The sequence below is a fragment of the Canis lupus genome, chromosome 18, assembly GCF_003254725.2.
Source record: "Canis lupus dingo isolate Sandy chromosome 18, ASM325472v2, whole genome shotgun sequence".
NCBI lineage: Eukaryota > Metazoa > Chordata > Mammalia > Carnivora > Canidae > Canis > Canis lupus.
The window spans coordinates 31,964,254-31,991,882 of NC_064260.1; the positions used below are offsets into that span (position 1 = coordinate 31,964,254).

The window sequence follows — 27,629 nt, forward strand, 5'->3', positions numbered from 1 at the left end:
TGTCTCTGCCTCTCTCTCTCTCTATGTCTATCATAAATAATAAATAAATAAATAAATAAATAAATAAATAAATAAATAAATAAATAAATAAATAAATAAATAGTTTTAAAAAAAAGAAGAAGAAGAAGAACCCGGAGACCTAGCAGAAGCATGAAGGGGAACGAGGCCCTTCACTCCCGGGAGGCAGGGGAGGCACTGTGGAGGCCGCAGGCTGTGCTGGAGGACAGAGGCCCAGAGGCCCAACCGTGTGTGCAAGAGCACGGGGATGGAGTCCGGGGGCTGGGGACGCCCCCGAGCCAGGCAGAGCCAGCGGAGGCCTCTGTGAGCCACGCTCCCGAGCCCCCCGACGCCGGCCGCCACTGGACGGCTGCCATTATTCCTATTCCTCCCAGCTAAGGATTAAAGAAAACTTCAGAGCAGGTATCTAGCGAGTGCTCACAGTAAACCAACCCCTGCGTAGACCAGGCGCCTCATCCCCTCCTCCGTGGGAGGAAAGGGCAGCTCGGGACGTCAATACCTTGGCCAAGGCGCCTCGGCGAGCAAGTGGCAGGCCGGGCTGGCTGGTTCCGGAGTCCTCTGCCTTCCGGGTTAAGCAAGGGAGTGGTAACGTGATCTGAGCCGTGGTTTAGGAAGATCGTTCAGGAAATAAATACTTGGGCCCCACTCGTTTATGGAAGCGGAGGAGATCTCCAAGGTCGGGGGAGAGGGGAGTGTGGGATGGGAAGGAAGGGATTCATTCCTGGTGAAGGATGATGCAGGACACAGACCAGAGGCTCCGGCCAGGTAGGAGGGCAGCTGGAAGACACCGGACGGGACCCCAGCAAGCAAAGGACGGACGTGGAGGAGTGGTCCATGGGGTCCGCCACGGCTTGGGGGCCAGGCAAGGTCAGATCTCGGGGCTATGACCATCAGGAGTTTCCTGCGATGTCCCTCAGCAAATTCATCACTGCAGTGTCTTCGAGGGCCACACTCGGAGGGCCGAGTCACAAACTAGGCACAAGGAAGGGCAGTGCGGGGCCTGCAGGACTCTGGTCTGCGGGACAGCGTGGGGCCAGGGCAGAGACTAAAGACAAGGAGGTGGGCCCCCGAACCCAAGTACAGGGCAGACGGACGGTCCTGGGGAGACAGGACGCACGCAGAGTGGCCCAGCCCCAGTCCCAGTCCAGGCCCGTGAGCGCATCTTCCCAGGATGGCCTCAAGCCGCAGAAGACTCTGACGACCACACCGGCCTAGGAGACCCGGAGTGGGGCGGTGCTTCTCACCGTGTGGTCCCAGACACACAGTCAGCTACAGGGTCCCATCCTCAACCTGGTGACTGGGAATCCCCGGGAAGGTCCTGAGAAACCGCTTACTGAGGCCTCTGGGTCATTCTGATGCAGCCTGGAAACCACGGCCTCTAGACCCTCTCTGCTCAAAGTGTAGACCTCAGACCAGCAGCATCGGCAACCACCCCCTCAACCACCGGGTGGGGGGCCGGGTATGCTAGAAAACCAACCAACCCTGCAGCACATGCACTCGATCCGAATCTGTAGTTAACCAAGACCCCCGTGCCTTTCCAGTGCATGTGTACACACACACACACACACACACACACACACACACACACACACACCACGTTTGAGAAGTTCTGGACTCACATGGAAGGAGGGCCCCAGGGGAGAGGTACCCAGGCACCCTCCTGCCTGACATAGTGCAGACTGGCCCCGAGATTTGCCAGCTGCTGATTTTTACAAAGAATCACTGAAACTTGGGATGCCTGGGTTTAGTGTTTCAGCTCAGGTTAAGCAACTGCCTTTGCCTCAGAGTGTAATCCTGGAGTTCTGGGATCGAGTCCCGCATGAGGCTCCCCGCATGGAGCCCACTTCTCCCTCTGCCTGTGTCTCTGCCTCTATGTGTCTCTCGTGAATAAATAAATAAATCTTAAAAAAAAAAAAAAGAATCACTGAAACGAACCTCCATATGGGTTCTGCTGCTCCAGAGGAGCAAAGTCAGGCATGACTGCAGCACCTCAAATGCAATCCTTTCTTGCCGGGAATGGGAGGGAATGGGATAAGCAGGACATCCGATAGGCACTCCCCTCACAAGGGCAGCGGGGAGCTGCATGGGAAGCCTGGAAATGTCTCCACACAGACTCGGCGAGGCCCACACCCACCGCAGGGGGCAGCAGAGCAGAGGGGTCGACCCACTCACTCCAGCCTGACCCTCTGCTGTCCCAAGGACTGGACTCTCCCACCCAGAGGCTTCAGCCAATGACTTAACTTCTCCATCTGGAAGAATGGGGGCCCTGGGAGGATTTACCTCCTGGGGAAGCTGTGAGGACTGAATGAGATCATCCACACAGGGGCTGGGTATAGCGTCTGGTCCACAGTTCTAAGTTTTAGAGTCTGATCCCAGGGTCCCTAGACGAACGTGTCCACTTAGGGTCACCACCATTGTGCATAAGCCTCAACAGACCCACCCAGTCCTACATGTGTCCACCTCTGTGCTAGAAAACCCTTCTGCATTTTCACGAAGGGAAGGACATTCTATTGTAAAATCACAGGCATCTGTACTTGTCATGGGGGTTGGAGAAGATGAAAGGTCACTTTACAGGTGAGAAAACTGAGGCCCAGAAAAGCCAGGGTGCACACGCATGGCACGAGTTAGCTCTTGGCACCAAAGTATGCTCACCAGGAAGGCAGGAGGCTCGTGTCCTTTATGGTGTTCTGGCTCCTCCGAGCGAGCCGGAGCACCGAGCCTGTGAAGGAAGCACCGTCTGCCACCCCACCCTCCCCAGGTGCTGTGCCAAAGCACAGTGAGTGTCCCTGCAAGCCCGGAATTAAAGGGAGAAGCTGCTGAAGCTGCCGGGTGCCCTGTGTTCCTGAGCATGAAAGCCCCTCATTAGCCCCTGCCTCTCGTCTTTAAATCCGAGCAAAATATCAGGATACGATGACTGAGCTGATAATAATAGGTGTCTACGCAGAGGCTTAGAAAGAGAGAGAAAGACAAGGCTCTCCCAGAGGTCACATCCCTTGAGATCCAAAGGGAAAGGAGAGAGCCTGGAGGGATATTTACCCTCAGAAGAATAATTAATTAACAAGGAGGAATTAGGAGGAGAGAAGCTGAAAAGGAGGATAGGAGGTCAGGCTGTTAAAGCAACTCAGTCACGTGACCCCCTTAGAACTCCCAAGGGAGATGCTGTGTGTGTGTGTGTGTGTGTGTGTGTGTGTGTGTGTGTGTGTATGTGTGTGTTACAGGTGGGAGGAATCCTATTCCTATTCCTGCTTAGCAATGCCATCTGGCTCCCCGGGAAGACAAAACCAGCTCTGAGAGAACAGTAGTACGAGAGGAATACAAGAAGGAAAGCAAAGATTTGCTCCAACAAGTCCTATAAACAGTCATTGTTCTTTCATTGGTTCTTCCGACAAATGTGTACTGAGCATCTTCCATGTGCCGAGAGTGGACACTGTTTGGTGTGGGGAACAGTGAACAAGATGTAGGGATGGCCTTTCCTGGTTGTCCTGAGCTTCTAGTATTACCTAGAAGATGGTACCTACCACTCTTTACCACATCTGCTTGTTTACAAGTCAAAGGTAGAGAAGGGTTATGGGAGCAGGAACAAGGAGGGTATGTACCTAGAATGAAGAGGAAGGTCAGGAAGGCTTCTGGCCAGGGATGTGGTTACAGAATGAGAGGTTTCTGTCTATCCAGCTATTCAATTCATCCATTGATCCATCAATCCGTCCATCCATCCATCTACCTACCCATCCATCCATTTATCCATCCATCATCCATCCAACTATCCACCATCAATCCATCCATTTTTCCTTCCATCCATCCATCCATCCATCCATCCATCATCAATCCATCCATCCATCCATTTTTCCTTCCATCCATCCATTCACCCATCCATCCATCCATTTATCCATCCATCATCCATCCAACTATCCATCTATCCATCAACCCATCCATTTTTCCATCCATCTATTCACCCACCCATTCTTCCATTTATCCATCCATCATCCATCCAACTATCCATCTATCCATCAATCCATCCATTTTTCCATCTATCCATTCACCCACCCATCCATTTATCCATCCATCATCCATCCAACTATTCATCTATCCACCAATCCATCCACCCATCTTCTCCCTTCTTAAGCAGTAACCTCAGCTGATATTTTACCATTCTGTACTCCCAACGGCAGGGAAGTCAAAGAACTGGGTGATGTCAATTCTATAAAATAACCATTCCTCTGGGAAGATGCCAGAGGAGTAGGTTTCTACATAGAAGGAAAAGAGAGCTCAGTAAAGTAAAAATCACATGCCCCAAGTCCCACGCAGAATCAAGAACAAAAAAAAAAAAAAAAAAAAAAAAATCTGCTCAGCTGTGGCATACCAGCCTACCCTAAAATTCACTCAGAGAGGCACTGTTTTGTTTCCTCCAGTTTGTTTTGTTTTGATTTTGCTCATGTCCTCTGCAGTCACGCACAGGGTAAATATGATACCACTCCTAGTAATTTTCCCAAAGGCCAGCCTCGTGTAGAAGACTGTAAAGAGGACTGCTGATCAGTGGGAGAAAAAGCCTGACTGAATTAGCAAATTAAGTGATGAAACAAATCTGCCTTTGTACTCCCACTGTCTGGAATGAGAAACAAAATATTTCTGAAATGCAGAACACAGGGGGACCCTGGCTCGGGCACTAGAACGTTAAAGAGGAGCAGAGGGGAAGTGTGTTTCACATATGTATGGTGTTCACAGTCGTTCACACTTGCCAAGATTTGGTTTGTACCCAAGCACGATTATGCAATCCATGGTTCGTGTTTCTTCTGAAATACGCCCTGCAGAGCAAAGGGAAGAGTGGGACGTGATGGAAGCTCTAGGAACCATGTCCATGGCCTTGTCTGTGACGATGGCCGACTGCTAATACGAGGGTGACTGCTTTACAATGGGACCCCGCGACGTCTTGGCTGGGCTCCTACAACGTTTCCAGGCAACCCCTGTCGTAACCCTGAGGGGCCTGGCTCCTGATGGCACAGGGCCCATTGGGAGGGAGGGTCAACTGCAATAAAGGGCGGTCGCCCAGAATGGCGCGGCCTAGACGCTGTCTGCAACCAAGATCGGGTCTCTCCCGGGGTAAGAGGAGGAGGACCCCCAGGAGACCGTCAGCAGTCCCTTCTGATCATTAGAGTGGTCAGGTCCCCGACACCCTCCATTGGCTGCGTGAAAGCACTCTGCTTATCTCCTCATATTCATGACCCGGTCACACAGCCAGCACTGAGCGAAGCTAGAACTTGGAATCACCCAAAGCCTGAGCAGGTCTAAAAACAGGGAACTCGTTAGCACCTAAGGTACCCCAATACTACTGTCAAAGAGCCCCAAAAAGCAGATTTCGGTTCCTCGTGCAAAACAAATTTCCAAAGACTCTCATGCTTCGGTAGTTGGAAGTGAGCTCCGTCCTGGAAGAGGACAGAGTGCTGGGTTTGGAACTGCAAATGCCAAGAAGACAGCCAAGGGGAGAAAGGGAGCTTGTGAGGGAACCGGCCCAATGAGATTCAATGCTTTTTGTCTATTTACTGCAGAACCCTTTGTGGAAATAAAAAAATCTTATGCAAACCCACCAGGTATTAAAAAGAGAAAACTGTAACTGCTTTGCTCTCACAGAGAGAAAAGCCCAAGTCCAAAGCCCCCTCTGCACAGCTGCCCTCCTTCCTTTCATGGAGGCACTAACCCCTGGCACTCGGAGAAGCAAAGGGCGAAACACTGATGGGAGTCTCACTCCTCGCTGCAGAGATGGAAAGTCAGGCCCCAAACCAGGCAGCTGGATCCTTGCATATTCCTACTGGTCTTTAGATAGTTTAGAGCCTTCCCACATTAGTTCCCATCATCTAGGCTGTCTGACTCTTTACACTTCTTTTTTTTTTTTTTTTTTAAGATTTTATTTATTTGTTTATTTGATAAAAGAGAGAGAGAAAGAGAATATGAGCAGGAAGGAGGGGCAGAGGGAGAGGGAGAAGCAGGAGCCCGATCCCAGGACCCCGAGATCATGACCTGAGCCAAAGGCATAGGCTTAACCGACTGAGCCACCCAGGTGCCCCAATACTTCCCTTCCAATCACCCTATTGCTACTTGATGCATGGACATGAAGATGATGGTGTTATTATTAATAATAGTAGCTACCTCTTCTCAAGAGCTTAGTAAGTGTCAAGCACCGTCTAAACACTCAAGTATAAATGTATTTAAACTGTGAGGTATTGATCATCCCCTCTGTTTATTTCCCCCATTTTACAGATGAGGAAACTGAGGCACAGAGCGATTAAATAACTTGCCCAGTAGCAGAGGAACCAGGACACAGCCAGGGTGTCTCGTGCGCTCTGAAGCACTCCACACACCGCCTCTCGTGCGAAAGAAAGAAGTCAGAAGGGAACAGGAGCCCACACCCCCGCCTCCTGGAGACACCCACTGTTCACGGGGATTTAATCTTGCTGGTGTTCCTTGTTGAGATTGTCAAAGGCCAGGCGCCTCGTGCTGAGAATTTCATTTCTGGCTGAGATAAAGTCATTTCCCTCCGTGGGCAGTGCAGGGACGGTACTGTGATCCCTCCGCTTCCTTGAGGAGACAATACGCACGGAAGCATCTTGAAGCAAAACCACCGTTAACCCTTCGCACGTGGCCATCACCTCGCCGGACGCCCTCTGTTCAGAATGTCTTGGGGGCCAACACGCTAGCTGGGGTGCTCGCCTGCCCGGGCATCTCAGAAGCGGTGCTCTGTGGGGTAACCTCCCTCCTCTGATATGGAAAGAGGCTGCAAGGCGAGGCCTGTCCTAACCTCCTCCTCCATCGAGACTCACAGACCAGGGAGCCCCACAGCGCAGGGGACACAAGACTCACACGGGCTGCCGGGTACGATGCAGATTCTCGGAGAGTCCGGGTGAGTCGCCCCCAAATCGACATGAACAGATGAGTCAGGGGACCCACCACACCCGCTTTAGGAAACACTGGTTGGGGACTGCCCCTGAGAGCCCGAGAGCCCCGGTGGGGTGACGGCTTAGAGCTTCATTCAGTTGCTGTTCATGAAAAAACTCCAGGAAACTCAGTTGTTTAGGTTTGGGGAGTTTTTGGTTTTGGTTGTTTTTTTTTTGTTTTTTGTTTTTTGTTTTTTTCATTTTTTGTTTTTGTCAACATTATGGGGAGCAGCTTCCTCCTGAGCCATCCAGGTAACACCATGACAACCTTACTCATTCCCGGTGTCACTTGGGGAAGTCTGGTGACTGTCAGAGGGCAGCGGGCATGACAACCTTACTCATTCCCGGTGTCACCTGGGGAAGTCTGGTGACTGTTGGAGCTGACGCCTGTGGGAGGACGATGACCTTTGCCCAGGACAACCGGAAGCACAGGACAGGGACCAGAACTGCAAGTGACATTTGCTGAATGTTCACTGCATGACAGGCCTTGTTCTAAGAGCTTTACAGAGAGCCATTTCGTCTCCATAACCCAATGAAATGCAGTTCCTCCCGTCCCATTTCTCTGACACGGCACAGAAGTCCAGACAGGTGTGGGGCCTTGCCCAGGACTGCACGGCCGGGACGCAGGAGAGCAGGATTTGACCCACGCATCAGGCTCTGCACCACGACGCACACAGCTGATGCCCGTCCTTGGTTTGCACGGCCCCCCACCGCACGCCTCTCTGAACTCCCCCTGAAAGCCCCTCCTCCTCCCCACCAGCCACAGGAACTACTACAGACTTGCCCAAACACTTCCCTCCCCCTCCGACCCTCAGGGCTGCGTGGAGCTTTCCTCTTTCCACTGGGATTCCTCTACCTCTTACCGGGTTATTAGCTCATCCTCACTGTCCCGGCCTTAGCTTGGACAGCGGCCTTCTCCCAGACCAGGCCCTGGACGCCCCAGAGGAGAGGAGTATCCCTCCTGGGGGACCCCAGAGCCCCCAGGCCACTGCCTGGTCAGGGGTTCCTCTCCCCACCTGGCCTAGGGCTCTCGTAGCACAGGGACTTCCTCATCGGTGTCTTCCCAGAGCACCGACTAGGGGCACGTGCACACAGGTGCTCGGTAAATGTTATCAGAATTAACGAACGTCTCGACACAGCTCCTCGGAAGCTGCAGAGATCAGGAAAATGCCCCCCACCCCCCACCCCCCAATGTCTGACAGCAGGAAGCCTAACTGACGAGCCCAGCCAGTGACCCTGGGCCCACTACACTGGGCCAAAGCCAGACCCCTCATGAGCTGCGCTTAGCCACTGACCGGGCACGGCAGGTGGGCTACGACGGGCCCAGCCCCACGAGCCCCAGGACTCCTCCAGCCCACCGGGGGCTTTGGGATATGCCACGGGCCTGGCAGGGCCATTTGAGCCCCCCCCTCCCCATCCCACTCTCCTTGCTCAAATGCCAAACCATCGTGGCTCTCCCTGCCTTCTCCTGGGTGCCTAATCCCCTCCCTGTGTCTGCGCCTCAGCAGACCTAAATGACACAGCCCGAGTCACGACTGCTTCCACGGCCTGTCCCCAAAGTCACGGTGGCCAGACAGGCTCTTCCCCAAGTTACCACCAGAACCCACATCCCAGCACACCGTGAAAAAGCTAACTGGGGAAGTGGACCAAGAGCGGTGGGCCTCACCTCCATTTCCACCTCAGGAGAAGCTCAGAGGAGGGCCTGAGTGGTAGCAGGCATGGGGATGGGGGGGCATGGTCACTGCTGTAGCCCAGAAATGCACCCCAACTGTGAGCAGCAGGTGACCGTCTCCCGCATCCCTTCCCAGCATCAGACTGGCCGGTGCCCCCCCATCCCAGGGAGCTGGGAACAGCCCTGCTTTGGCTTTTAATGTCAGACAGCGAGTGGCTGAGGCCTGCCATGTTCTGCATCAAGACCCTCTGCTCCCTGTCATGCGACAGAGTCTCACTCAGCTTCCCACGGGCTGCCCGCCTGCCGCCCGGGCACTGGGAGCGTGTGAGTACCTGGGAGCGCGTCAAGGGGCAGGAGGTGCCAGGAGCTCAACAGAAAATGGCCCAGTGACAGGTGGCATTGTAATGGTGACTCCTGCCATGGCTTCCACTCTCACTGGCCAAGATGTTCCAAATGGCCAAGACCTTCTGCTCTCATTGGCCAAGAGAAGAAAAATACATCGCGCTGGGTGACCACACCGAAACCACTGTGCAAGGGGGCCGCCCTCCATGAAGGCCCTTCCCCTAGCACAGGAGGTCGGTACAAATCACCGGCATATTGCCCGATCCCAAAAGAACTCGAGAAGCCAACAACCCTTCCACCCAGACAAGAGACAACAGGAGCCAAGATGGTCTTTGGGCCCCTGCGTATTTAAATCCCATCGAGAATTAGAGACTCTGATTGCCTACCTGCCTCCACACGCTCATCCCCTTAAAATGAAGGGCACTGATGGTAGCAGAAATAAGCAACTCCGGTGCAAGCAAACCACAGGCTTCCAAAGGGCTCTGCGAGGATGATCTACTTTGGAATGAACCTGATGCTTATCCGGGCAGTAAAACATGAAATACCCACACAGAACTGCTCTCAATGCCTCCCCTTCGTCCACTGATGCTAGAAAACCTTTCGGCTCCAAGTCATTCTCTGCATTTTGTGGGACTCCTTTTGCAGGAATCGTAGCAAAGCACACGATAGTAACGACGTCGAAAGCCAAAAGTTCCTGAAATGCTTTTTTAAGAGAAATATACAGTTAGCTTCTGACCTCAAAGACTGTCTCTCCACCCCTGCCACTACCACCCCCCACTCCAAACCATCAAAAACCACTTCTCTCAAGTGTTACAAGCAAAAAAGAAAAAAAAAAAATTTTTCTGGTCATGTGTCTGAGTTATATGAATGCGCCACATCCTCTTCTTTTAATTATTACTTTCTCATCTGTCTCTGAATTTTTTAAAAAGCCATTAGGCAATTGCAAAGTAGCTGTGTCGCAGATGAAAGCCCAAGTCTGCATAAAAAAATAAAAATAAAAAGACTGCACAGTCACTGCCTAACTGGGATCAGCAAAATTTGTCTCAATGTGCCAGGAAAAAATAAAAAAAAAAATTTTTTTTGACGTTCTGTGATTTTGCAGCCATTTAAATTTTATTAGCAATTAGGCGGAGCCTGTCGCTGCCGACTATATGGTGCGGCTACAGCCAAACCCTGGCATCAAGAGTGTGTCTGCACGACTTGGCCCCGGGCGACCTGGCCACACTCACTCCAGTGGGAGTGAAGAAGGAGAATGTTCCCAGCTCGGGGCCACTTCATTAGGATTCTCCCCTTGCAGGCAGGGAAAAAGTGCACACGGTGCTGATAATAACAGAGTTCTCTGGAAGTGGCAGGGAGGGCTGGCAAGACGGGAGTGAGGCTGATATTTGTGCAAGAGTTGATTTAAAAGATGACTCCGTGCCACTAACTTCTCAGCTGGTGACAGTATTGGCACTGAAATTGGTAGTTCCCAAGAAAGTGGTGGCAGGTCCCCAAAAGCAGCTGGCATCACCTGGGAGGGCCTGAATGATGGGGTTTCTGGTAGATGCCACGCGAGTCTCCCCATGGCCACCAGGTAGGACTGGAATGACCCCAGCAGGGAGGTCTGAGGGGAGCCGGAACTAAGTAATAATACAAAACTTTCTAAGAGCTGGGGGAGTTGGTGACTTCAGAAATCAAAGAGCTGGGATCCCTGGGTGGCTTAGCAGTTAAGCGCCTGCCTTTGGCCCAGGGCGTGATCCTGGAGTCTGGGGATCGAGTCTCACATCAGGCTCCTGCATGGAGCCTACGTCTCTCTCTGCCTGTGTCTCTGTCTCTCGTAAAGAAGTAAAGTCAAGAAGAAAGAAAGAAAGAAAGAAAGAAAGAAAGAAAGAAAGAGAGAGAGAGAGAGAGAGAGAGAGAGAGAGAGAGAGAGAAAGAAAGAAAGAAAGAAAGAAAGAAAGAAAGAAAGAAAGAAAGAAAGAAAGAAAGAAAGAGAAGAGAGAAAGAGAGGAAGAAGGAAGGAAGGAAGGAAGGAAGGAAGGAAGGAAGGAAGGAAGGAAGGAAGGAAGGAAGGAAGGAATCGAAGAGCTGCTCTCCTCTAGGAAGAGACCGAATTGGACACACTCCTTTCTGTTTTTCTCTAGGCTCTAGGGCATCTGACCTCAACCAGAGTCTGGCTGGGGGGTCTCCTGTCCCAGCTCTAAGGGAGCGGCACCAGGACCCCAGGGAAGGGAGTCTGATCCCTGCTGATGGGGGCTCGAGAGCACTGTGGCTGGCATGGGGCTCCCCCATCCTCGGCTGCCCCACAGCACACCCCTCAAAACGAGTTATCATGGGGTCTCTGGGTTCTGTCTTGTGGAAATGGTACAGGGAAGGGGAACCTTCCTTAGCTTAGACAACTTGCCGGAAAGCAGAATGTACAGGGCACCCTCCAGGCTGTGTTTGAGGACTCCAGGAGCCCCAGGAAACCCGGATCAAATATTCTCTAGCAACCTGGAGACTCAACCCTTTCCGGGAGTCACATACAGCAGGGGAAAGCAGAAGATGGGAGAGTGGGGTTTTTTAAGTGCCTGCTGTGCCCCAGACGTCAGCTCTAGCACATCTGATTTTCCCCCACACCCCTTCTCAGACCTGGTCCCATTTCATAGATAAAGAAACTGAAGCTCCACAAGGGGAAGTGACTAGCCAGTGGCGGAGCTGGGATCTAACCCAGAAATGCGACCCCACACGGCCAGCAGGCGTACAGCTAGTATTTACTGAGTGCTTCCTATGTGCCAGCAGCTAGTTACAAGGTTTTCAAGGTTTTAGCTCATTTAATCCTCATAGAAATTCCACGGGATTTACAGAAACGGGGGCTAAGTACCTCGCCCAGGTGCCAAAGCTCACCTGTGACAGAGCCAGGATCCGGGACAGGCAATATGATTCCAGACCCCCACCCCAAACTCTGCACCTGCATCCTGTCCCCTAAGGAAAACGTACACATGGTGCATTTATTTGCTTGGAAATGTCAGTGCTTTTGGCTGAAATACTACATGCTACCCATCAGAGAAAATTCTATCTCATTGAAGCCAACACCGCATATTGCAAGGCATGCCACCATCTCCCGCACAACGAGGAGAGAAAAAACTTGGCCCATGAAACTAGAATATCAGGTCTTCCTATCCTATCCATGATAAGAGGCGTCTCCACTCCGGAGATCTGCAAACATGAAAAGATGCGTGTCTCAGGACTAAAGAAATATGCAGGCCTTCCCGTGAACAAGACGGTGAGATGCACGACAGACATAGGTTCTCTGCAGAAAGTATCCTAACGCTAAATCCGATCTTTCTAGAATACCCGATAATCCTGACTTTAGGAGCAAGTTCTCAATTTAGAATCACAGGCAGCTCATCTGTATTTTTAGCGTCCTTGGGCAGGAAGGACAGAGGAGACCTGACTGTGGCCCAATCTGGCTGGGAGCTCCCCGGCCTTCTCCAGGTGGGCTGGAAGGCAGAGAGCTACAGACACAGTGCAGTTAGAGCACCTCCCACCCCCGAGGCTCTTCGAGGCCAAGAACTTGCCCCCGCTGCCTACACACTCACTAGCCTTCAGAGAACCCTTTCATCATGGAAATGGCCCAGTCAAGATGGCAGGTGATAGAAGGGAGGTTACACAGAGCTGGCTTTGTAAAAAATATTTACTCATTTTCTCATATGATGATGTACTCTCCCCAGACTGTCACACCATTCCGGCGGTGCTGACACACCTGGCCCAACTCCATGACTCTCATGCTCTCAAGGCAGGGGTGAAACAAGTAACAGCGAGGGGCCCCTGGGTGGCTCAGTCGGTGGAGCGTCTGCCTTCAGCTCAGGCCATGGTCTCAGGCTCCTGGGATCCAGCGAGTCTAGCTTCCTGCTCAGTGGGGAATCCACCTCCCTAAGTGGAGGCAGTGAGAGGCCCCACAGCCCACAGGCCTCCTGGGGAGCTATGGACGGATGCTGCTGCTCCCTGCAGACCCCTACCTCCTCAAGATTCACCCAGGGCCATGTGTTGTGTCCTGGAACCTACGAACACGATCTTACTTGGAAACAGGGTCTTGGCACATGGAGTCTAGTTAAGATGAGGTCACGATGGATTAAGGTGCACCCTAGTCCAATGATGAGTGTCCTTATAGGATGAGGGGAAATTGGTAGATAGAGACAGATGCACAGCGAAGGGGCCACATGTAGACACAGACGCAGGAATTTGCAGTGTTGCATGCACAAGCCAAGGAAGCCAAGGAATGCCAGCCATGAAGCAAGGAAGGGCCCTCCCATGGAGCCTTCAGAGAGAGCACAGCCCCTGCTGACACCCTGATTTTTGACGTCTGGCTTCCAGACCTGAGAGAGAAAGCCTCCCTGCTGTTCTGGGCCATCCAGTTCGTGGTATTTTGTTTTGGCAGGCCTAGCAAACGGATACATTCAGGAGAGTTTCAGAGCACTCTGTATTTCCCTACACGGTGCAAAAAAACTGCCGGCACCTTCAAACCGCTACAGGGCCCTTTTAGAAAAGTTAGCATAAGGTCAAATTCGTGTTAGGTCAAGTACAGGCTGACAAGCCAGAAATGTCTGTGTGCAGCTGTCGGGTGACCCCCTGGGAATTTTAGCTGTGATCCCAACACCTGGACTGAAGTGTCTCCTCACACCGGACCAGGGTTCAAAGGACACACCTGGGAGCCGGAAGAGGACCGAGAAGACCGTCACTTGTATAAGTTCTGAGCCGAGCACCCTACAGGCCCTGCAGGGCCCGGTGCAGGTTTCAAGCAGGTGTAGCGAAGGCAAGGACTGAAGAAGGCTGTCTGAGCGATGAAGCAAAATGCCATCATCAAAATCCACTTAGGTGCCTAATTGTGCGGGGCTGCAGCGGAGCTGGGAGCCAGCTGACACGGCCACTCTGCAGGCGGGGGCCAACGGCAGGTCCATTATCCAGAGGTCCCCAACTGAATGCAGGACAGCTACCTCTAAACTTCCCTCCCTGCGTCCCCCAGAGCCTGCCAGGCTCATCTCAGACCCTCGGATATTTGTTTCCCTCCCTTTTGCACCAGCTGTGGTGTGCGCGTGGCTCCCTGGAGCTCTGAGCTAAAGAGAATTTCTTAGGAGCTCACGAGTGTGTGTGTTCAAGACTCTCTAAAGTGAAAAGAAGATATTGACCCAGCAAAAGAAGGTGTTGCTACGGCTCAGGTTCTTCAAGGTTCTAGAAGAGGTGGGCAGGGGGTGGGCTGGGCCGGTAATATCCAGCATCACACGGCCCAGAATGTCACAATGGACTTGGATTTTAGCAAGAGCGGCATTGGTGCTTATTGAGTTGGCAATTACAGAGTGCATCACCCGTGCCAGGCACCCAGCTCCAAGCCTCGCATACATTGGCTCATTTAAGACAACAACGGCCTGTGGTCAGCAGAGCTGATCTTCACCCTTGTTGTACCAGCAAACAGTGCCTACTGTTCAAGGTCAGCTCATTTCTTACTGGCTTATGGCCTGGATGTGGCGCTATTAGATGTTTTCAATATCACCCCTGGCACCGGGAGCATTATTTTCCCCCCTTTACAGATGAGGAAATAGGGACAGTCGGTAAGATGCTGCCCAGGACCTCAGGGGTCCTAAGTGGAGGCTGGCCCAAGGCCTCCTGTTCCCAACTGCGGGATGTATGGCCTCACATTTGAGATGAAACCCAATCAGTGAAGTGGGGGGCACGTCCGGGATTACCTACAACATTTTAAAACAAGTACATGAACAAACAAAAAGACTGAGAAAAGAGGTATCGTACACACACGGGACTTGGATTTCTCCCACATGGGGACTGCCGTGAAGGACAGCGCGTTTTCACTCTCAAGTGTTGACCGATGTCGTGTTGCACTGCAACGATATTCTCTAGACTCTCGTGAGTTCCAGTTTTGTTCTGTGAAGGTCGACGTCCTCAGAAGGCTTTTGAAATCCAGCCCTTAACCATGGCTTGCCAGATCCCAGATCTGGAGGAAAAAGGACATCTCAATCACATGAGCTCAACAATGGAGGGCAGGCCTCTTGGAGGGGCTCGGCGCACGGCGGGAGGGGGATGATGAAGAGCCCACTACGGCTCCCATCGCTTTAACTGTCCCTGGGAAGTAAGTGAACTAGCTCCCGGAGCTGCCACAACAAAGTACTGTAAACTGAGGGGCACTTGATGGGATGAGGACTGGGTGTTATTCTATATGTTGGCAAATTGAACACCAATAAAAAATAAATTTATAAAAAAAATAAATAAAAATAAAAATAAAAAACTGAGTGGCTCTAAGCAACAGAAAAGTATTCTCTCAGATTTCTGCAAAGAAGTTGGCCATCGAGGTGTCAGCAGGGCCATGTTCCCTCCGAGACTCTGGGTGGACTTTTTTCCTGCCTCTCTTCAGCTTCTGGTGGCGGCTGTTCAGTGCCTGACATTCCTTGGCTCGCAGCTCCATCACCCTATCTCTGCTTCTGTTGTCACCTGGCCTCTTGTCCTCATGTCTTCACACTGTCTTCTTATAAGGACACCCCTACTCCAATATGACCTCATCCTCAATGATCCCAATTCCAAATAAGGTCACATTCTGAGGTCCTGGGGCTTGGGAGTTCGATGTATCTTTCTGGGGGATGCAATTCAACCCACAACAGTATGATTCTTCCTTTCAAATTCTTTAAGAAAAAGAGCAGGCTGCTTGTGAACGTCACCCTGTCACACAGCAGTGGGGCTGCTGTCACTCACCATATAACGATTTTATTTATTCATTCAAGAGAGAGCGCAGGAGCTCGAGCAGGGGGAGGGGCAGAGGGAGAAGAACAGACAGACTTCCCACTGGGCTGGATCCCAGGATCCCGAGACCACAACCTAAGCCTAAGTCAGACGCTCAACCAACTGAGCCACCCAGGTGCACCATGTAACAATTTCTTAAAAACAAAAGGGAGATGGGTAGATATCTGGATTAGTTTGCTAGAGCTGTGATAACAAAGGGCCACAACTTGGTGGCATCCAAAATAGAAATGTACTGTCTCAACAATCCCAAAGCCCAGAAGTCTAAAATCAAATGGTCATGGGCAGCCCCAGTGGCTCACAGTTTAGCACTGCCTTCGGCCCCTGGAGACCCAGGATGGAGTCCCAAATCGGGCTCCCTGCACGGAGCCTGCTTCTCCCTCTGCCTGTGTCTCTGCCTCTCTCTCTCTCTCTCTGTCTCTCATGAATAAATAAAATCTTTAAAAAAAAAAAAAGAAGAAGAAAGAAAGAAAATAAAATCAAACGGTCAGCAGGTGGTTGGCTCCTTCTGAGGGCTGCGAGCAAAGGTTTGTCCCAGACACCTCTCCTTGGCTTTAAATAGCCATCTTCTCTCTCTGCTATTTGATACGGATAATATCTCACACTCAATGTCCACAGTAGCCAAACTGTGGAAGGAGCCACGATGTCCTTTGACAGATGAATGGATAAAGAAGATGTGGTTTATGTATATAAAATGGAATATTACTCAGCCATCAGAAAGGATGAATACCCATCACTTACTTCGATGCAGATGGAACCGGAGGGTCTTACGCTGCATGAAATAACTCGATCAAAGAAAGACAATTATCATCGGGTGGAATGTAAGAAATAGTGAAAGGGACCATAAGAGAAGGGGGAGAAACTGAGTGGGGAAAAGTCAGAGAGGGAGACAAACCATGAGAGACTCCTAACTCTGGGAAACACATAAAGGATTGTAGAAGGAGAGGTGGGTGGGGGAGGGGTAACTGGGTGACGGGCCTTAAGGAGGGCACATGATGAGATGAGCAGTGGGCATTACACTATATGTTGGCAAACTGAGTTTAAATAAAATTTAAAAAAAGAAAAATCTCACACTCCAGTTTTGTGCCCTCATCTCTGCTTGCCCGAGAGCACAAACCTTACAAGAAAACATTACATGCGGCACCACCTACAGGCAGAAGAGGAGAAGGATGATAAAAAGGAAGCGTTTCCATGTCCCCTGCTACTTTCCTCCACCTTCGTATTTCTCGGGTGTTCCTTATTCCAAACTTGCCCTCTGAAGCCTCTCATGGGTTTCCGCCATCACACCAGAGTGGTGAAAAGTCGCATTCAAGAAATGGTTGGAAATAGTAAAAGCAAATAAAATTCAAGTTCCAGTTTTGCACTTTCCAGTCTCTGAACCTGGAAATCCATTAAAATCTTATCACTTGACAAGATGCTTGAATGCATCCCCATCTCCTCTTCACCCCCACCTTCACGTGCACGCACAGGCGGGTACACACACAGGACCTAAGGTTGGAAAGTCTATACACGCCTGATCAAAGACATCGATCCATCTCATTTTTCAAAGACGACGACCAGCTTGTGACACGGAACTCAAACCTCCAAGACCTCTCCCCCATGTGGTCAGGACACAGAGAGATGGCAGCTACAATCCAACACCAAGCTGGAAGGAGATCCCAAGGCTCATGATTCCAGGCCACGTGTGAGTTCTGGAAAGTTGGACGGCTGCTTTATTATTACAGCGTGTGGCAGTAATTACAGTACACACAGTCTCTTCTTGCAGAGACTCATGGCACTAACGGCCGCCTCAGAAATCATCTACATAGAAGAACATTATTGATGTTTCTCAGGGTTTTTTTAAAAAAAGCAGGTTAGTAGTGGTAACATACAGGAGAATCCGATTCAGCACAGTAACACAGAAGCAGGTAGAGAAAGCCTGTGGTCTCTGGTGGAGGAAGGTGCTGGGCATTCATTCTCTAGGGCAACAGGCCAGCTCTGGTAATCTCTCTGGGTTCAGGTTCCTCATCTGGAAGTAACAACAGTCCCTTCCCTCATAAGGCTTGTGACAGTCCAATGAGTTAATACAGCGTAATATGCCTGGGCCAGGGCAACCCAGAGGAAGCTCTCAAATTATCTCTGCATTCATGGGGCTTCCATATTTTTCTAAAACATCTCTATTCCTGGGGCACCTGGGTGGCTCAGTGGTTGAGCATCTGTCCTTGGTTCAGGTCATAATCCTGGGGTCCTGGGATGGAGTCCCACATCAGTCTCCCTGGGTGGAGCCTGCTTCTCCATCTGCCTGTGTCTCTGCCTCTCTCTCTCTCTCTCTCTGTCTCTCATGAACAAATAAATAAATAAAATCCTTAAAAAAAAAAAAGTTATTTGGACAAAATGATCATTTAGGACATCCTATCAACCAAAAGCAGAAACTCACTCAAACTATCCCAAAATGAGCCTCTTCTTTCAAAACTCTAAGGAGAAAAAAAATAAAAAATAAAAAATAAATAAATAAAAAAACTCTAAGGAGGAGGTTCTCCAGATTCACAAGGTGGAATATTTAATGACTCAATCTGAGTGGGAATTTATTCTAGTCCATTAATAGATAATTTCACAAAAATCAGAAGTATGACTTGTAAATAGCGCTACGGGAAAACATTTAAACTTCTTAGACAATAAAAAAATAAAAATTAAAATATGTAACTTTTCTATTAAATTAGCCAAAAAAAATATTTTTTAAGATATTAACCAATGCTGCCAAGACTAAAATAAAACCAGAATTCTCACACGTTGCCCGTGAGGGAGCACAGGGTATGAACCGTTAGCAAAATAAGTGAGCATTGGTTTCAAGAACTATAACAGGCTCCTGTCCTCTGACCCAGTAATTTCACTTCTGAGAACCCAGTCTAAGAAAATCTCTCAAAACAGGGGAAAAGTCATGTCCACCCTCATGTTCACAACATTGAACACTATTTCTAACCCTGGAAAACTGGAAACAACATAAACGCCAAATTATGAGTAAATAAACTATATTATATCATGTGAATGGACTGTTTTCCTAAGCATTAAAACTGATGGAGAAATATGAAAGAAAATACATTAAAATATTAAAAGGAGGGACGCCTGGGAGGCCTAGAGGTTGGGCGTCTGCCTTCAGCTCAGGTCATGATCCCAGGGTTCCAGGATCGAGTCCCGCATCGGGCTCCCAGCACGGAGCCTGCTTCTCCCTCTGCCTGTGTCTCTGCCTCCCTCTCTGTGTCTCTCATGAATAAATAAATAAAATGTTAAAAGATCAAAATGTTACTGGGGAAAAAAATCAAAATAGAAAATTGTATACCTACAGTGATCACAGCTGGGAAAAACCCTGAATAAAAGCTTCTAAGATGCTGGACACCTGGGTAGCTCAGCAGCTGAGCGTCCACCTTTGGCTCAGAGCGTGATCCTGGGGTCCTGGAATCGAGTCCCATACCAGGCTCCCTGCAGGGAGCCTGCTTCTCCCTCTGCTTGTGTGTCTGCCTCTCTCTGTCTCTCATGAATAAATAAATAAAATTTAAAAAAAAAAAAAAAGCTTCTAAGATTCTAACAGTGGTTCCGTTAGAGTTCAGACGTTCAGACTTTAGGTGCTATGCTGCTAAGGTCCCTTCCTGTTCCCCTAATATTTACAGTATGTGATTTTTATTATGTTTATGATAAAAATAATGAAAATCCTTCCTCTGCTATGAAGACAGAACAGCTTCTAACTCATCCCATCCCAACACGACACAGCTCTCCGGCCTCTTCTCTCACCCTTTGGAAAGCACAAGAATTCCCCTTTCTTAAGTCTACTATCCTCCAAAGGCCGAAGTCATTTCTTGGGATCCTTGAGGCAATCATCTCTCTTGCAGAGAGGACATTAGTCACCTTCGCTCTCCTCCCCGTAAGGACCACATTGGTCCAAAGAATCCCAGAACCAAAGAATCAAAGGAAGGACAGAGAGGAGGCCTGAGTTCTACGGCAGCTGCTCTCAAAGTGCCCTGGAAAAGACGGTGCGGTTGGCACCCTGAAGACCTCAGCCCAGTCCAGCCTGGCTCTGGCTGAAACCATCGTGTCAACTGCTCCCTGGGTATGGGGAAGTTCCTTCACTGACCCCAAGCAAACACCCCACCACAGGGCAACGGTTAGGGTACCCCACACCAACATGATAGGACAGTAGGCAACCTCACCAAACAACAATCCTGAAGGCTAAATGTGGTCATGTGACGGGGCCCCTGGTTGGCTCAGTGGCAGAGCATCTGCCTTCGGCCCAGGGCGTGATCCTGGAGTCCCTGCAGGGAGCCTGCTTCTCCCTCTGCCCGTGTCTCTCTGCCTCTCTTTGTGTGCCTCTCATGAATAAATAAGTATAATCTTTTAAAAAAATTAAATTAAAAAATTAAATAAAAATGGTCATGTGGCAAAGGGCCTCTAATGTCAAGTCGAAAAAAGCAGGTGACTCCGTGACACACCACCATGACGACACCTGTATAAAACAGTTTGTACAGACTGACGGGTAACCGCTGATGTTTAGGATACCCAGACACCGTGCCATGTGTTCCACATGCATTTAACCTCCACAACAAGGCTGACCAGGGCCTAGTATTTCTCGTTCAATCCTCCCGGGGCTCAAGCCTAGGACATCCTACTAATTTCCCTCTGATTGAGCAGCAGCGATTGAGCAGCAGCATGTGATCAGGGCAGACAGGTGGGAGGGAGGGCTGGGATGGGGGACACTCTGTCCCCAGTGCTCATACTCTCAACCCCCAGACTGGGAAGAAATACGGAAGAAATTCCAAAATGCAAGTAGAATTTGTTTTAGAAAAATGACCTCTTTTCCCTTCCCTCTCTTACCTAAACTTTTTAATGTTCTGTTCTCAATGATTTAAAGACAAAAAGAAAAAAAGAGAAAGGCAACAGAAGAGGGGTTCTTTAATGTGTGTGTTTGTGTGTACGGGTTTTTAAATTATGTTTTGATCAAAACACTAAATAAATGCCAATCAAGCCTTTAATATGCTTGGGGGTTCAGGGTAGGAAATGAGGAAAAGAGACAGAGAACATCCAACGCAAGCCTGTTCCAAACCAAACCAAACAGTGCCAGGCAGCTGCCTAAATCATCTTTTTTTTTTTTTTTTTTAATATTCTCTTTCCATCACCTTTTCCAATTTGTGCATAAATTCTGAAATCATGGAATTAGACGTGATACAAGACATAGAATGTCACAGAATATCCTAACATCACACAGCTGCTATTGACAAAGCTGAGAATAAAACTTACATCTCATGTCCAAACCCCGTATGCTTTCATACACTGACCCTGGGCTGAATACTCCCGGCTTAGCTAAAGAAAATCTGCATTTACTACAGTTCATATATACACACTGTATTCCAAAAATGAACATTCTATATATTTGTGAATTGTTTAATGACACTCAAAACTGGACAAATTACAGAGTTCATGCACGATCTCACTGTATACATTATGTTTCTATCAATTTTGAAGACCTAGACACAGAGAAAGCTGAAATAGACATTAATACTTTTTTAAAAAATTCTGCAAAAATAAAAATGCATTATGTATACTGGTCTGTTATATAAAAAAAAAAAAGTCACATGCAATAAACAAAATGAATATTCCCCACCAAAAAAAAAAAAAAACAGATTTCCTAATCCACTCCCCTCCCAAACGTTCCCTGAAGAGCAGGGCCAGGCAAGCAGCGCTATCGGACCCCAGGGCCAGTCGAGGGGCCGGTCTCTGGGCAGGCAGCAGGCCCAAGGGAGCACATCATGAGGGAGGGAGGGGTGGCTGGCTCAAGAGGTGGGCTCCAACCCAGTTCCCCTTCCCGTGCGTCAATAGACTGGGCCTCAAATCCCCGTCCCAGCAACGTTAAAGTTCAAATTATCATCTCCTCAGCCATTTCCTCAGCTGGCTTCCAGAAAGAGAGCAGATTCGGAGCCAGAACACACAGTTCTCCTGTCAGTGAGGCCCTGTGGCCTGGTGCCCGAAGCTCATGGACGAGCCAAGAACCAGTGTCCAGCTGTGCGGTCCCCGGGCAGTTGACCCCCTGGGGAACCCAGGGCCCAGCACGCCTCAGGTGCGCTTCCCGTCTGCCAGGGTGCTGTGGCCGAGCTCACCCTGCAGCACCTCACTCTACGGGGCAGGGAGCGTGGTCACCCACCACCCCGGATGCCCTCACTCACATCCGCTGCTGCTTTTCTTATAGATCGCCACAGACTCAAATCTCATGCATATTTTGGGGGCAGAGAATAGGAAAGAGGCTGAAGGAGGAGGTGGGGTGGGGACGATAAGAAAAAACGCAGCTCCTGGTGGTGCCCATGCGAAGGGGGTGCCCAGGCCATCTCAGCAGACAAAAGGGCAGGTGCAAGCAAATTACAATCTCCTCACTACCAGCTACGTGCGGGATACTTGGCAGGAAGCTACAACTTATTTCATGATTAAGAACATTTCACAATGTACAAGATGTGAAAGACAGTTCCCAGCCTGGGCCTTGGGGTCAGGCAGCCCTGAGTGCAAATCCAGATCTGCTCCTCACTGGACGGGAGCCACGGAGGCTGCATCACCTCTGGGAGTCTCAGAGTCCGCATATATAAAGCAAAAGCAAAGACAGTGCCCCAGGGTGGGGCTGGGAAGTGCGGGTGGAGGGGGCCTCTGTTCTCCCACAGCTGAGGCTCCGTCCCCACCAGGACTCCAAGCTCCGCACCGACCGTGCTGCCCCGGCCACAGCTGCGGAGTGGACGGGCCAGGACTGCGGGCCAGACTGCGAACCCACCAGCTCGCGGCACGCGGAGCGCGCAGGGTCTGAGCCAGAGCAGGCCCTCGTCCCCAGGACCTCCCGCGCCCCCACCCCGGCAAAGGGCCAGCCACTCACGGCACTCCTTCTCATCACTCTTGTCGAAGCAGTCGGGCAGCCCATCACACTGCCAGGCGCCGGGGATGCACCGCCCGTTGCCGCACATGAAGTTGCCTGGAATGTTGCACTCGTTGGTGAAGTTGTTCCCAGGGAGCAGCTGGCTCTCTGCGGGAGAGAGGGGACGAGGGGATCAGACAGGCAGACACGGCAAGGAGCCGCGCCCGCACCACTGCATGGGCTCTGGTTCGACACGGGTCACATGTGCAAGACATCCCATAGGCAATCTGACTTCCCTGGCCCTCAGTTTCCACATCTGCAAAATGGACTGATAATCCACCCCACACCACCCCAGAGACTCGAAGAGAACTAGAGATGGAAAAATATGGGGAAGCCTGTAGCAGGTGCTCAGCACACAACAGGTGCTCACTGACTTCCTTCTTTCTCTGTCGGAAAGCTCGGTCGTAAAACTCAAACATTCTTTCCAGGCCTTCAACAGTGGCTCAACATGAAGGTTCCAGGATAGGAGTGAGCACTGGGCTCCCACCTGCCTCCAAGAGCAGGAACTGAGGGTTCCTTTCAGGCCTCAGACTCCGGGGCCCTACAACCACCGAATACTTGAACTCAGGCCTTCTAGCCCCCACAGCGAGAGAGGGTGGGGAGCACCCAGGTCACTGAACGATTTGCCCAGAGTTCCTGGAAGTTTAGAGCCAAGCCCCAAGGTTTAAATCTACACCACTGAGCACAGTCACCAAACGCCAAGGCCCTGCCAAGATGGGCCAAGTGTCAGGCTGGAAAGCAAACAGGGAAGGCCAGGGCATGTGGGCAGGGGTGCTGAATTCATCCACCAATGGACCCCGGGGCAGATTTTCAAGGGAGTCAAAATCTGATGAATCTCATCAGTGTGAGCCAGTGTGGTCAACGGCCAGGAGACAAAGAAACACCTGGAGGCAGAGTTGTCTTAGGGGAAAAGGAAAGAAAAAGACCGGGACCTCCACGGGTTCCTCCTGAATCTCCAATAAGCATTTACTGAATTTTCATGACCAGACACCTGCGCAGGTCCTCACCATGCAGAGTGGAAAGCTGGGGCTCCCCCCTTCAGGCTGGGAAGGTACAGGCGCAGAGAAAGAGGGGGTGCCCACATCTGCCCGAGAGCTAGGAGCAGGGCAGGGCCCAGGATCGTCACCAAAGAGAAGCATCTCATTCCAGACCCCCCGATGTGACCTCTGTACCATGCCACTAGCCTTTACTTGGCTTCTTGTGTTTACCTGGAATGCCCTTCGACCTGTGAGTCTCCCACTAATAAACCCCTAGGTACCCTTTCTCATGCAACTTGTTACTCTATGAACTGCTCCCCTACTTCTCCAAGCAGAGACGAGCCCTGCCTCTGTTGTGTGGCTGGAGTACCACCGAGGCGATACCAAAAAATATTTTATAACCGGAACAAGTAAGCATCAACAGATGGGAATGGACACAGTCACAGGCAAGCAGTACGTCAGCTGTGGACATTCCTCGTAGCCACCCCCGCTGCCCCGCCCCCTGCACTCAATTAATAATGTACGTGCAGGTCTCTCTACTGAAAATGAGTTTTTGTAGTTCACTGAAGATTCTAGAACAGCAGCTATACATGAGGAGAGGGCCTCACTCTGCCCCAACTATCCACAAGGGAACCCGAAACACCTCCCTGACCCCTCCTCACTCCATCACCCCCTATGGAGGGCCAATCCCCGAGCCCTGCACGTCAACCTCAGTGCCACCAGGCTTGCCTCCAGCCCGAGCGACCACCATCCCGTACCAGCACGCTGCCCCGGTCAGTCTCCCAGCTTGGCCTCCCTGCCTCCCCCCACGGCCAGCAGGCCCTTGCCAAAGAGAAAATCCATCATGACACTTTCTCACTTTAAAAAGCTACTGAATGGGGACGCTTAGGTGGCTGAGCAGTTTGGCGCCTGCCTTCAGCCCAGGGCCTGATCCTGGAGACCCGCGATTGGGTCCCACGTCGGGCTCCCCGCAGGGAACCTGCTTCTCCCTCTGCCTGTGTCTCTGCCTCTCTCTGTGCCTCTCATGAATAAATAAATAAAATCTAAAAAAAAAAAAAAAAGCTATTGGATGGCTCCCCAATGTCCTTAGGATAAAGTAAAAATTCCAGGCATTAAGGAAAGGTTCCAAGAAAAAGGTGACATTTGCAGTGGAGGGTGACAGACACAGAGATGAAACAGAGGGCCCCTCGGGCCCGAAGAAAGAGCCCAGGACGGCTCAGCACAGAGCACTGGCGGGTATGGAACACAAACCCCACAGCTCTGATTGCGAGGGGCTGCAGGCAGACCGTGCCACTATTTCCCCCTACTCCCCCGCGGTGCTCCGTCCACTGGGGCCACACTCAGGATCAGATTCCCTCTCAAGACCCCAAAAAACAGGGCAGCCCGGGTGGCTCAGTGGTTTGGCGCTGCCTTCAGTCCAGGGCGTGACCCCAGAGACCCGGGATCGAGTCCCATGTTGGGCTCCCTGTATGGAGCCTGCTTCTCCCTCTGCCTCTCTCTCTCTCTCTCTCTCTCTCTCTCTCTCTCTGTCTCTGTCTCTGTCTCTATAAATAAATAAATACATAAAATACATAAATACATAAATACATAAATAAGATGGAAAGCATTTAAAAAAAAAAGACTCCAAAGAACCACCACTAGCCCTGGGAAAAGCGTGAGACCAGTTCACCACCTTCAGGCGAGAGCAATCTCGGAAGAAGGGGAATCACAGGAGGGGAGCCCAGGAGGCCGGCCGGGTGCGGGGTGCGGGCCAGACACGGAATGCACACCCCAGAACGCGCACCATCCCCCTGCTTCCTAACGACCCCCGGCTTCAGCTGCAAGCTGCCGGGAGCTCGCCGGGGCTCCGGAATGCAGCTGCTGGTCCGTGTGCTTTGGAAACTCCCTGCGCTGGCCCGGAGAGCTGGCTCCGGGGAGGCAGGTCCCCCGGAGGATCACTGCACCTGCAGAGTCCCGCTGATACCCAGATTTCCGGGGGCAGAAAACTGGCCAGATTAGGTGCCAAGGTGCTTGTTCTGAGAGTCACCACCAGGCCGGCGCGGGACGCGGCCTTGACAAACGCAAGGCCGTGGAGCGGACACCCGGGTCAGGCCATGATACGCGGGCTTGGGGGGCTTCGACGGCAGGACTGGGGTCCCCGGGCGGGGAAGGCCCACGCACAGCTACGCCCTTTGCGAGCTTCTGAGCAACACGTGCCCGGGGCCCCGCGCCGGGGCCTTCAGGGCGGCGACCGTATCACCAAACTCCAAAGCACGAGGAGGAACCAAGGCCGAGAAGCTAAATCCTGTTGGCTCTGAACTCAAAAATCTTCCTCAAACCCATCCCAAGTGCTTTATTAAACTGGCACGGCCCTGTGCGACCCGCCATGACTTCCTGTCCCCTTTAGACCAGTGGTTCTCAACAGGGGACAATTTGCCCCCACCACCCCCCGGGGGACACGTGGAGGTGTCCGGAGACGTTTGGTTGTGGCGTCTAGTGAACCGAGGCCAGGACTGCTGCCCATCTGCAATGCACACAGCTGCCCCTCACTACAAAGAATCAGCTGGCCCGAAATGTCTATAGGGCTGAGGCCAAGAAATCCTTGAGAAAGTCTGAGAAAACCAACCCTCCCACTTTCTCTTCTCATGCCCCCCAGTTCTTTCTCCTGCGAGCACATTGAGGTCTTGAAATGCCACCGATGGTGTCTCGGTACCTTCCCTAACAAGCCTAAAACCTGTGCCATGGTTTATAAGGCCGGTCATGACCTGCCCCACCTACCACTGCCACGTCATTTCCTCAACATCAGCGTCCTCTCTGCACTGAGGACTCCAGGCATTGCTACCTGCTGACTCCGATTCTTCCATCCACCTTTCACCTGGCGGTAGAGGATGAACTGTGTCCCCTCACCCCCCATTCAATAGGTTCAAGTGCCAGTTAGTCCCCTAGTACCTCAGAATGGGATTGTATTCAGAGACAGGGTCTTTAAAGAGGTGACTGATATAAAGTGAGGTCCTTGGGACAGGCCCTGACCCCATATGACTGGCCTGCTTATAAGAAAAGGATAGACACAGGGGCCCCTGGGTCGCTCAGCAGTTTAGCGCCTGCCTTCAGCCCAGGGCATGATCCCAGGTCCCGGGATCGAGTCCCACATCGGGCTCCCTGCAGGGAGCCTGCTTCTCTCTCTGCCTGTGTCTCTGCCTCTCTCTCTCTCTCTCTCTCTGTGTCCCTCTTGAATAAATAAAATCATAAAAAAAAAAAAAAAGAGGATAGATACATGCCCAGAGAGACCACAGGAGGACACGGAGAAGATGGCCATCTATCTGCAAGCCAAGGAGAGAAGCCTCAGGAGAAACCAGCCCTACCCCAACCTTGAGCTCAGACTTACAGCCTCCAGACCTGCGAGGAAACAAATCTCTGTGGTTTGAGCCAGCCAGGCTGCGGTGCTTCATCCGGGCGGTGGAAGCAAACTCATGCATCTGGCTCATCTTCTCGCTCGTCCTTCAGCCCTCGGCTTCATATCACTTACAGTTGGGGCCTCTGCATGGACACCCCATCTAAAGTGGGTCCCCCTGGCTTTTCACTCTGACAGTGTCCTGTGTTGTCCTTTATCCCATCTGTGCTCACTGCTGCGTCTGTACTCCCTCCCCACCGGGCTGCACGTTCCCGAAGGTAGAGGGGCACCGTTTCACTCAGCGCATCCCTGGCACCAGGCACCCGGTGGGTCCCCAGGAGATGTTTGTGGGTGCTCTTAGAGGAAAGCCAAGCATTCAGCTATGATTTATTCCCATCCCTCATACTCTTCCTTGCAAAGTTCCATCCACTCCCTGCCTCATCCCCAAGAAAGGGAGTGGGGACCTGTACATACATAGTTAAAAATAAGGGACATGGGGGTGTCTGGACAGGTGCACGTAAATTACTACCCCATCTGCTTCAAAAGAGGTAAGAAATCTTTTCAGCCCGACATTAGGACTTTCTAGTGGCTGAAATATTTATCCCATCTCAGTGTCGTGGGACACATTTAGAATCCAAAAAAGACA

General features: G+C 51.1%; 1 protein-coding gene across 3 annotated transcripts in view; it reads right to left on the minus strand.

Moving 5' to 3' along the window:
- Positions 1 to 27,629, minus strand: part of LDLRAD3 (low density lipoprotein receptor class A domain containing 3) — a 232,808-nt gene that overhangs the window by 137,293 nt on the left and 67,886 nt on the right. For 2 of the 3 annotated variants that reach the window (XM_025452484.3, XM_049096369.1), the window contains one exon: positions 22,598 to 22,744. In XM_025452484.3, coding sequence (XP_025308269.1) covers positions 22,598 to 22,744 — 147 coding nt within the window. Of the gene's footprint in view, positions 1 to 14,721; positions 14,924 to 22,597; positions 22,745 to 27,629 lie in introns of those variants that run through there. The other variant, XM_049096370.1, reaches the window with a different exon arrangement.